The sequence below is a fragment of the Callospermophilus lateralis genome, chromosome 16 (genome assembly GCF_048772815.1).
Source record: "Callospermophilus lateralis isolate mCalLat2 chromosome 16, mCalLat2.hap1, whole genome shotgun sequence".
Taxonomy (NCBI): domain Eukaryota; kingdom Metazoa; phylum Chordata; class Mammalia; order Rodentia; family Sciuridae; genus Callospermophilus; species Callospermophilus lateralis.
Window position 1 is genome coordinate 58111358 of NC_135320.1, and position 12312 is coordinate 58123669.

Genomic DNA, 12312 nt, shown 5'->3' on the forward strand with positions numbered 1-12312 from the left:
CCCTGCAATTCAATATCCTAAACTGGCAAAGAACAGTAGCGGAGGAAAGAGGAGGAAGCCAAAGCAAAACAGCCTTATGAAAGACAAAAAAAAATTGAATATTAAAATCCCTCCTCCTCCCATAGCAAAGCCAACCCAGAAATTTACAGCGTGTTAAGAAAAGCAGCATTGCGAACTGCAAACGTAAGAGTTTTCCTTTGACACTCTACGCACGGTTTTCAGCTGTCAAATTACAACTCTGGAAAACACTATCATTAGAATAAAAAAGGAAACAAAAAAGCTCGCACCACAGGGGCCGGGAGCTGGAGCTGCCAACACCATTTCAAGGGAAGGAGAGCAAAGGGAATCCAATCCACTTCCCCACCCCCGCCCAAATTCATCCCCACCCGGGGGCAGGCAAACCTCACGACAGGGGCTCAAATTTAATAATAATAACAATAATGATGGCGCTTCCTCCCTTTCTCCCTCCCCCAACCCCCTCTCTCCGGATCTGCCGGGAATCGCAACACCCCCCCCCCGCCCGGGATCCCCAGGCCTGGCAGGTCCGGACTACCCCACCGGACACAGCTCGCAGGAGTCCTAGAGGACCCAGCCCAGCCTACCCCGGGGCCTCTGGCCCCGCTTCTCCTCTTCCCTCTCTTTTTACCTCCACCATCCCCCATCCGCATTGTCTGTCTCAATTCAACTTTGACTAATATGGATTCCTCGGGCCTGGGCCGGGCGGTAATTACAGCCCGCCCCCCGGGAGCCGGAGCCCCCCCCATCTCCACCGAGTTCAACGCGGCTCCATGCGGGAGGGGGAAGGGGGTCTGCAGAGCGCTCTTCCGTCTACACCGCGGGCCCGGTCTACACTGCGCCCACCCCCCGCGGCCCCTAACCCCCGGGACGAGAAGTTTGCCCCAGAAGGGGCCTACAGGGGGCAGTGAGGACCCCCCAACCCAGCCGGTCGGACAGCGCGTAAACACCCGCGCCCGCCCCGGCGAGGTCGGTGGGGGTGGGGTGGGGGGAGGGGAGGGCGCCCCTCCCCCGCCAGCCCGCCGGCCGGCCGGCCCTATTACCTGTCATTGAGCTGGTCCTCGGTGCCCGGCAGTGGGTGAACCACGAAATGGATGGACGTCATGGTGCTTCCTTCTCGTCCTCCTACTGAGGACGGCCCCCTCCCAATCTCGCCCGCCCCCCGAAGCCCCTTCCCCTCCCCAAAACCCACGGCCGCCGCCGCCTCCCAGTTCCCAAATGGAGGGAAGCGAATGCGCAGGGGCCGCCGCCGCCTCCCTGCCGGGCGTCTGTCCGCGGCCCGGGGGTCCGGCGGGGCAGGCAGGAGGACGGATCAACGCGCCACTCGCTCGCCCGGCCACTGCGCGAAGGGGCGCGAGGCCGGCGGCCGGGACCGGGGCGCGCCGCCGCCAGCGGCAGCCGGGCGTCGGGAGAGGACCACTGGGGAGGAAGGCGAGGGGCGGGCGGCGGGGACCGTGTAGTCCTGGCGGCGGACGGGTCGGACTAGGGGAGGTGGGGAGGGAGAGGAGCCCGCACCGCGCGTCACTGGCGAAAAGCCGCCGCCGCCGCCAGCACCGCCGCCGCCATCTTCACTTCTGCCCCAGTTTCTCCGTCTCGCAGGCTCCGCGCCGGAGCGGCGGGGGAGGGGCGGACGGGAGGAGAGGAGGAGGGAGGAGACCGGCGGGCGGGGGCACGGCCGCGAGGGGGCGGGGCTCCGGGAAACGGGCGGTAAGGCCCTTTCGATTGGGCGGCTCAACGTTGTCGGGCCACGGCGCTGTAAGGCGCGCGCCGATTGGCGCGTTCGGCTCCCGAGCCCAGCCCTCCAGAGGGCGGGGTGTCTCCGAGTGAGTGTTCCGGAGAGCACGTGTTAGGGAAGGCGGAGGCGGCGGGGTGAGCCTGCCGGGCTGGGGGAGTCCTAGAGGGAGGGAGAGTGAGTCCCGGAGGAGGTGGAGGAGAGAGGGGGCTTCTTCGCTCTCTCATTCTGATTTCCCTGGAGCAACCCTAATCATTTCCTGGATCCTCAGGGGGTTTTGTTGTTGTTTCTCGTCCTTCATCCGCAGTTGTATTTAAAGTGGAGCTGTGAAATCAGTTAAGGGACAAGAAATGCACAGCGTTTTAAGGCAATTATGTAAGGCCCTTAACCAAAAGGTGATAGTAGGATTATAGAAGTGACTTTGCAGCAACTTCTTTAATCATTCTTTCCTCTTCACTACTGTCCGAGTACCCACATAAACACAAAATGTGGAAATTTCCATTAATTTTCTGTTTAAGTGAGTCATGATTTTTATATTACTCTCAAATGAAAAAATGATTCTCCTATTCTACAGAGGTTCTTCAGTTTATGATCAGTGAGATCCTAAGGGCAGATTGTTGAATGAATCCATTGGAGTTTTCTGGGGCACCAGTTCATAGCTTTCTTCTCAAAGGTTTTTCCCTTGGAAAACTCAGGTACCCTTTTTCAAGGTAAAAAAACTGAAAACACGAAGCCTCTTCTCCAGCTATGGATGTTTGTTAAATCAGGGATTGTGTAAAATGTCCTTAAGGAAGTAAAAGTATCTCCTTTTCCTCTATTAATGCATTATATTAATGTTATATTGAACAAAATATATTAAAATTTATTTGTAAATCAGAGAACGAAAAACTTAATATTTTGTCATCATATTCCACATTGTCTCAGATTAATTTAAACTAAAAAAGTAATTTCAACATCACTCTTAGAAACCCCTCTGAGAAGGGCTGGGGATGTGGCTCATTTGGTAGAGTGCTTGCCTTGCATGCACAAGGCACCACAAAAAAAAAAAAAAAGTCTCTGTGAGGCTTGGGAAGCTAAGTAGACCAATGGACATTGGTATACACAACTATTTTGGGGAAAGACAAACTTGGATTTGAGTTTTGTTTCTGCTATTTAACTATGTGACCTTGATTATTTTCCCCATTATAGCATCTTAATATTCCCTAATAATAACGGTCTAAATAAATAGGTACAATCCAAATAAAATTATGCATGTTAAACAAAACAGCAAAAGAAAATACATAGGGAGGCTTATGTACATAGTAGATTCAGCAAATGCAAGTTTTTGACATGTGCTTACTATATACCACTTTATACATCTTACATCTTATTATACTGAAATCACAGTATTGAGTAAATAATATCCCCATTTTATAATGAGTACACTGAGGCTCAAACACCTTAGGTAAATGTTGAAGCTGAGACTAAAACCCAGGTCTTATGACTCTGATTCCATTGCTCTTTCCACTATACTATAGCTGCCATCTAGTAGTAATAACTTAGAAGAAATAGACTATTCAAAGCCAATAGAAAAGAAAAGTATGATATAATAAATGCAGTAAGAATGCTATAAAAGTTAAAGGAGGAAGTGATTCCAGCCAAGAGAATTAAGAAAAGTCCTTTAAGCAGAGCCTTCAAGAATGTGGTAAGCGAAGAGCATCTGGCTGTTTCCTTTTAGACTTGCTCCTGAGCGAACCACACCCTGTCCTTACTTTGCCTGTTTGTTTCTTCCAACTTTGCCCTTCTTGATCTTTTCATTATGCTTCCATCCTGCTTCCAACCTGATTTAGTCACTCCTAGTTCCCATAACTGAGACTCTCCCCTGGTTGAAGGTTGATCTCTTTCTAGGCAACCCATTCAAATTATCTAAATGATCTTTGACTGACAGCCCATTTTGGCATTGGAACCTTTCTATTCGTTGGGGGGCGGGTCTTGTAGGACACTTTAAGAAAAATTCTCATAGGGAAGAGGAACAAACAAAAGCATGGAATTGTGAAAGTCCATCACATGAATAAGGGAGAATGAAATAGAGCTAGGGGAATGAAGGAAACCAGGATTCAAACAAGCTCTTTGAAGAGCAAAATGTGTTACCAACCTATAAAAGGAAACTGGTATCCTGATGGTATGTGCCCAGGAATTTAGAGCCAAAAAAAAAAAAAAAAAAGAAGAAGAAGAAGGGAGCTAGGGGTTAGCTCAGTGGTAGAGCATTTCCCTAGTATGTATGAGGCCTGATTCTCGGCACCCCAAAAAAGTATGAAAGTATGTATACACACACACATTCACACACACACAATCTATGTGTATCTTATGTGTGTGTATATGTGTGTATATATATGTGTGTGTGTGTGTATATATATATATATATATATATATACACACATACATAAATATAAAAGCTGGGGTATCATTTTTAATAATTTGGACTAACTCTCCCTTTGAAGACAACTAAAAAGGTAACAAAATTTTTCTGTAAATCTGTTTAAAAGCCAGACATAGTGACACACCTGTAATTTCAGGGACTCAGGAAGCTAAGAAAGGAAGATCACAAGTTGAAGACCAGTCTAGACAATTTAGGGACACCCTGTCTCAAAAAAAGAACTGAGGATGTAGTTTAGTGGTAGAGCACCCTGGTTTCAATCCCTGGTGCCAAAAATAATGATTATAATAATAATCTGCTTAAAGGCACCAAGAAAATTACCAAAGAATAATTACCAAATCAAGATCCAAATACTCAGGAAAATATGTCCTGCATTTATGTTTGGAGACATTTTTCCTCTGGAATGGATGCCAATTCCACAAAGACAAACTGAGAAGCCAAGAGGTTGAACAGTTCTTCTGACAGGCTCTGAGAATTGAGACAATAGAAACTGAAGTCTTGGATCCCCCAAGGCAGTGGGGAGTGCTGAGAACCCTTCTTACTTTGTGTTGAGCCCTAAAGGACTGCATTCTTGAAATTGGCCAGGTCTTACATTTGTTTTCCTCATAGGCAGGTCTGAGACAAGGATTTGGATAAAAATACCTTATTTAGAAAATGATTGCAAGATGTAGAAATGGATAAGTAAGATAGGGAAGGGAGAAAATCCAAGAAAAGGTGAGCTGATAAATGTTTTACCATCTTGGACAACTGGAACTCAGTCTCACTGGAAATCCTTTGAGAGACTGTGTGGGACACCCCTTACAATTAACCTACTGAGGAGAGAGGAAACTAGGGTATTTAACCATCAATCCCTTTCTGAGTAGTTGAGCATTAACATACCTAACACTATAAGCCTTCCTTACCTATAGACAAAAATCACAGTCCTACAGTGAATAGAATAGCAGCAAGAATAGTCCTACAGTCAAAGAATAGCAGCAAGAATTTCAAGAATGCAGTGCTCCCTGGCATGCATACTGCCTGGGGTTCGATCCTCAGCACCACATACAAACAAAGATGTTGTGTCCACCGAAAGCTAAAAAAATAAATAAAGACATACTTTTTAAAAATTAAAGAAAAAAGAATTTCAAGAATGCATGTAGAACTATAATTTGTCATTTTACAACAAAAACTAATAATTTCAAGGATCAAAGTATAATAAAGACATTAAGAAAAGACAAGAATGTGAGGAATTTTTAGCAAATTTATACTGAAAGAAATAATGAAAGGTATGTCTCAGGCAAAAGGAAAGTGATTCCCCAGTATGAGCTCAGAGAGACATAAAGAAATAAAAATGTGGATCTAGGCATGATGGGTTTATGCCTATAGTCCCAGCTACTGGGTAGGCTAAGACAAGAGGATTGTTGAGCCCAGAAGTTCAGACCAGCCTGGGCAAGACCGTCTTCATTTCTTAAATAAAAAAGAAAAGAAGGGCTGGGGTTGTGGCTCAGTGGTAGAGCACTCACCTCACAGGTGCGAGACCCTGGGTTCGATCCTCAGCACCACATAAAAATACATAAGTGAAATAAAGGTATTGTGTCCAACTACAACTAAAAAATAAATATTAAAAAAAAAGAAGTAAAGATGAACAAAGAAGGAAAAGTTGATTGAAGAAAACAATGGGCCTTGCATTGGGAGTGTAACTTGGCAATAAGAGAATTTGCCCAGCATGTACAAGGACATGGGTTGGATCCCCAGCAGCCCAAAAAAGGGAAAAAGGGAGCAATGGGTTTAAAATATCAAGAGACAAAATATCATTGGAAAAATGACACAAGAGGAAATAGAAAACCTGACAAGTCCTGTAACTTAAATCCTAATTTAAACCCTTTCTACCAAATTCTAGGAAGACATAATTTTATTACTGAAGTAGACCTAATAATTAAGAAAAATGTAACCAAGTATGGTGGCCCACACTAGTAATTCCAGCTACACAGGAGACTGAGACAGGAGGATTGCAGGTTGAAGGCCAGCTGGGCAACTTAGCAAGATCTTGTCTCAAAAATAAGAATTTGTTGGGCTGGAGAAGTGTATAGTGGTAGAGTGCTTGCCTAGCATGTGTAAAACCTGGAGCTCATTCCTCAGTACAAGGCAAGGGAAGGGGAAAATCATGCCCATATTACATAAACTTTTCAGGTAAATGTGGGGAATAGTAGTAGTAGTAGTAGTCTATTTCATGATAGTAGCATGTCATTGCTATCAAAATCTGATGGAAACATAAGGAGAAAGGAAAATTAAATGAATATAATGTTAAATCTTAGCAAAACAAACTCACTAATATATAGCAAGATAGTAGTCCATAAAAAAGTTAGATGATTTGACATGAAAAAAAATTTAAGCAATTATAATTAACCATATTAACTGAATAAGGGAGAAAATCATTAAATCATCCCAACAAAGGAAGAAAAAGTATGTTACAAATTTTATAACCATTCATGAAAAAAAAAAATCTTGGAAGACTATGAATATAAGGGAACTTCCTCAATTTGGTAAAGGATATTTATAAAAACCTTATAAGATCCAGAGTGATGTGTGCATCTGTAGTCCTAGCACTCAGGAAGCTAAGGCAGGAGGATCACCCAAGTCCAGGAATTGAGAAAGATTGCAAGATCTCATCTCAAAAAAAAAAAAACCAAAACATGCTATGGAAAACACCAATGTGATGGTATTTTGATGCTAAAATTCTCATAAAATTGGCCACAAGGATGTTCGTTCTTGCTACTCCTTTTCAACATTGTACTAAAGTTCCAGCTAGAGCAATAGGACAAGAAAAAGGAATTTTTAATATAAGAATTAATTTTTTGAGGTAGCTGCCAAAGTTGGTGGAAGAGCAGATCCTGGCATTCAGTGGTTGAATTTCTAGGGCTGCTTGAAGGCTAGAGGGACCAAGCTGGTAGGTGATGGTCATACATTATGAGAACACTAATACTTCTGGTAACTTCTGCAGAGTTCTGTGAAGGCTTTGGGTTGTACATGGATACCAACCAATCCTGTGTTCCCATTAGTCCATACCAAATTCATATCCCCAGACAGGTGTACTGTGGGAGACATGCTGCTCCACAAGATCAAGTATGCCCAGGCACTTTAGTGCACCTTAAGGTATTTGACCAAGACCAAACAAACAACTACAAGAAAACAGATGATAATTTCTACTCAGATTTGTGTGTCTGAAATGCATACACAAGTTTGCCTACCTGAAGCACCAACTGCTGGAAGCACCATGTTGGAGAAGTGGGAAGTGAAATAAGATCAAGATTCACTATAGCAAAAATTAGGGTTTTTTTATTTAAACAGGTCTTCAGAACTTGTTGACTCCTGGCCATGGTCCAATTGAAAAAAAAAAAAAACTGTTAATTTATATATATATATATCACATATATACTGTTAACACGTATATAGAATTAACACGTATACAGAATTAACACATATATATATGATTAATATGTATATAGGATTAACACATATATAGGATTAACATGTATATATTTATTTATTTTGTTTTGGGCCAAGCATGGTGGCACATGCCTGTAATCCCAGCTGCTCAGAGGCTGAGGCAGGAGGATCACAAATTCAAAGCCAGTCTCAGCAATGGCAAGGCAATAAGTGTTCAGTGAGATCCTGTCTCTAAATAAAATACAAAATAGGGATGTGGCTCAGTTGTTGAGTCCCCTTGAGTTCAATCCCCAGTGCAAAAAAAAAAAAAAAAAAAAATTAAGTTTGGAAAGGAAGAAATAAAAATTTTATTTTTACAGGACATATTTTAATATATAAAAATGGAATTATAAAGTAAGAATTGGGGCCGGAGTTTTGGCTCAGTGGTAGAGTGCTTGCCTAGCATGCATGAGGCACTGGGTTTGATTCCTGGCACCACATAAAAATAAAAACAAATAAAATAAAGGTATTGTGTCCATCTACAACTAAAATAATAATAATAATAACAAAGCAAAACTTAGTTCACAGAGCCCAAAAAGAATATAGCGAAGAAAACCAACAAATAAATAGGTCTTCAGAACTTGTTGACTCCTGGCCATGGTCCAATTAAAAAAAAAAAAAAAAGCTAGAAATAAGTTTAATGTCCAAGAAAAATCAATTGTGTTTATATACAAAAAAAAAAAAAAGATAAATTAGAAAATGATTTTGTGTGTGTGTGGTGCTGAGTTTCAAACCCAGGGCATTGCACATCCTAGCTCTACACCAAGCTTTATCCCTAGCCCCTAAAAATAGAGAAGGAGGAGGAGGAGGAGCAGAGGAGGAAGGAAGAGGAGGAGAAGAAAAAGAGAAGGGGAGGGGGGAGGAGGAGGAGGAAGAAAAAAAAAGAGGGAGGGGGAAAGAGGGATTTTTAAAATTATATTTCAGATAACATTAAAAATTATCAAATATCTAAGAACAAATCTAATAAAAGATATGTAAAGGCTCTACACAGAGAATTTTGAAACATTCTTGAGAGAAAGCAAAAATTATTTAAATATTATGGAATTACTAAAACTCTCTAAACAGTCAGGTGCAGGGTCCTAGTACTGCCAAAAAAAAAAAAAAAAAAATCCCTAAACTCCTCTATAGATTTTGTGCAATGTCAATCAAGATTCCAACACTTATCTACCAGAGTAGAACTTTCAGGCTTATATGGATATGTAAAGAGAAACATAAACTTCAGTGAAATAGAATAAGGATCATAGACCTAGGCTAATAAGGCTCAAAAAATATGTACGTGACTTATGACAACATCAGCACTTCAGGACAATTTGCAAAGGAAGGTGTTTGCATAAATTATACTAGGAATTATTGGATATCATTATTTAAGATATTAAATCCCTACCTATATCATACAAAAGATACAAATGGATTGTAGATCTAAATATAAAAGGCAAATAATAAAATCTCTAAGATAATATAGAAGAATATCTCTATGACCTTAGAATAGGAAAAAAATTTTTAAACTGGACATAAAATTTTCGCATATCAGAATTCATTTTCATCAAAAGCACATCATTAGGGGCTGGGAATATAGCTCCGTTGGTAGAATGCTTGCCTCTCATGCACAAGGCCCTAGGTTCAATCTCCAGCACCACAAAAAAAATAAATAAATAAATATAAAGCCAAAAAATAAAACAAAACAAAAAATAATTAAGACATTTAAAATAAAAGCACAGGATGGAAAAAGATATATGCAACCCATATTATTAACAAAGGACTCATATCCAGCTGGGTGTGGTGGCCCAAGCCTATAATACCAGATACCCAGAGGCTGAAGCAGGAGGATCCAAATTCCAAACCAGCGTGGGCAAAGGAGCAAGCCACTGTATTAAAATAAAAAATTAATAAACCTGGGGGTACACACATTGGTACACAGCACCTGTGTGTTCAATCTCTAATACCACCAAAAAAAAAGACTTATATCCAGATTATATTTTTAAATTTCTAGAAACTACGAAGGACAGAAAACCAGTTTTGTTTTGTTTTGTTTTTATGGATAAAAGACTATAATAAGTATTTCACCAAAACCTAAGACAAATAAACATTTTCAATGATGATTGACTTCCTTATTCATCAGGGTTTTCCCTGATGATTAAAACCACAATGAGATACTCCTCCAGGACCTGCAACAAGAACTCTTTTTTTTTTGGTACTAGGGATTGAATCCATGAATGCTCTACCACTGAGCTATATCCCCAGTCCTTTTTTTTTTTTTTTAATTTTAATATTTATTTTTTAGTTTTTGGCGGACACAACATCTTTGTTTATATGTGGTGCTGAGGATCGAACCCGGGCCGCATGCATGCCAGGCGAGCGCGCTACCGCTTGAGCCACATCCCCAGCCCTCCCCAGTCCTTTTTTATTTTTGATTTTGAAACAGCTTCTCCTAGGTTGCTGAGGCTGGCCTCAAACTTGCAGTCCTCCTCCCTTATCCTCCCAAATCACTGGGATTACAGGAGTGCCCCACCACACTGGCACTGGAACAAGATCTCTTATAGCTGGTGAGACCTTAAGCTAAAACAAACATTTTGGAAAATAGTCTATCATTTTCTATTTAAATTAAGAGACACTCATTCAACAATTCCACCCCAAGGTAGATACCAAACAGACGTGCATGCATGTATTGTGTACCAAGAGACAAGGAAAAAGATATTCCTAGCAGCATTATTTATAAAAGCCCCAAAGTAGAAATAATTCCAGTGATCATCATATTAGAGTTCAACACAAAGATAGAACCAATAGGATATGTGTACAGGTATATAAGTGGGGATTTATTAGGGGAATCACTTCATAAAATCATAGCAGCTGAGAAGTCCCATGACAGCTAGTCTGCATGTTGGAGACCTTGAAATGCCAGTAGCAAAGCTCAGTTCAAATTCAAAGTCCTCAGCACCAGGGACAGTGCTACTACCTTAACTATCAATCCCCAATCAAAAGCCTGAGAACTGCTGGGGGTCGCTGGTGTAATACTGGAGCCCAAAGCCTGGACAACCTGGAGTTCCAATGTTCAAAGATAGTAGAAAAGTGTATCCCAGCTCTTGGAAAAGAGACCACTTTGCCCTCTTATTTATTCTGTCCACAACATCCCTGTTTTCCATTCCTGGATGGTGCCTGCTGCACACAGTGGGGGCAGATCTTCCCCCTACCAATGTATTCAGACACATATGCTAATCTCCTCTGGAAATACCCTCATAGACACATCCAAATACCAGGTTCCTAGATATTCCTTATACAGTCAAGTATTAAAATTAAGCATCACAACCATTGAAGATAGAACATCATGTTATGTTTGTGCAATGTAATACCATACAGCAACAAATAAGAATGAAGTACAGCTACTTGCAAAACGTGGGGTAAAAAATCTTGCAAAAATAATGTTCAGAAAAAGAAGCCAGAAATTGTACACTTTCATTACTATGAGACTCAAATATTGTCTAAATGATCCAGACATGTTGGCACACACCTGTAATTCCAGCAACTCTGGAGGTGGAAGCAGAAGGAGGCCAACCTAGACAATTTAGCCAGACCCTGTCTCAAAGTAAAATAAAATAAAATAAACAAAATATAATAATAAAATAGAAAAGAAAGGGCTGGCATGTAGCTCAGTGGAAGACTGCCCCTGAGTTCAATCTCTAGTACCACACACACACACAACTTGCAAAGTGAAACTCTGCTTGTAAGGAATGCATGTATGACTAGGAAAAGCAGACAAGAGTTCCCTTAAAGGATAGCAGATTCTTTCCTGAAGAGAAAAGAAGGTTGATCAGGAAGTAGCACAAGCAGTGCCTCTAGAGTGCTGTGTCCTATTTCTTGGCCTGGCTATTAATTACACTGTGCTCTTCCCCCGCTCCTATCATTCTTTTTTTAATTTTTGAATATTTTTGTGGTGCTGGGGATAGAACCCAGGGCTGCACACATGCTAGGCAAGTGCTCTACTACTGAGTTACAACCCCAGACTTGTACTTTTATTTTGAGACAGGTCCTTGCTAAATTGTCATGACTGGCATTGGACTGCTGATCCTCCTGCCTGAGCCTCCCAAACAGCTGGGATTATAAGCGTGTGACACTGTACCTAGCTTGTGTTCTTTCATTGATTATAACTTGCACAGCTATGAATTTTTATTGTATTTTTCTATATGTGTACTAAATTTCACTATAAAAAGTTTTGTAAAGCAGAAGGGAGGCCCTTACCTTGCACCATTTAGAAATATTAACTCAAAATGAACTATAGACCTAAATGTAAGAACTAAAATTTTAAGCAGAGTGATGCATACTTGTAATCCCAGTGATTTGGGAGTTTTAGGCAAAAGGATTGTAAGTTTGAGGTCAGCTTCAGCAACTTAGTCAGGCCTTAAGCAACTTAGCAAGACCCTGTCTCAAAATAAAAAATAAAGGGCTGGGGATATAGTTCAGTTGATAGAGTGCTTGCCTTGCATGCACAAAGCCCTGAGTTTGATCCCCAGCACCAAATACAAAACATAAAAATAAAAAATAAAAAGGGATGGGGACTTAGCTCAGTGGTAAAGCACCCTTTAATTCAATTTCCACTACTAAAAAAATAAAAAGAAAGAAAGAAAAGAACTGAAACTTGAAAACGCTTAGAAGAAAACAAATTAATAAATCTTTATGTCACTGGATTAAA

The 12312-nt window shown here is 41.3% G+C and overlaps 1 protein-coding gene across 8 annotated transcripts in view; it reads right to left on the reverse strand.

Moving 5' to 3' along the window:
* The window catches only part of Ubr5 (ubiquitin protein ligase E3 component n-recognin 5), a 132371-nt gene extending 131219 nt beyond the window's left edge, over positions 1-1152 (reverse strand). For all 8 annotated transcript variants that reach the window (XR_013088943.2, XM_076836266.2, XM_076836264.2 and 5 more), the window contains exon 1: positions 1059-1152. Coding sequence is in view for 7 of the 8 variants with exons in the window: in XM_076836266.2 (XP_076692381.2) it covers positions 1059-1120 (62 nt within the window). In the remaining variant the exon portion in view is untranslated. The remainder of the gene's footprint in view (positions 1-1058) is intronic.
* Between the last annotated feature and the right edge of the window lie 11160 nt (positions 1153-12312).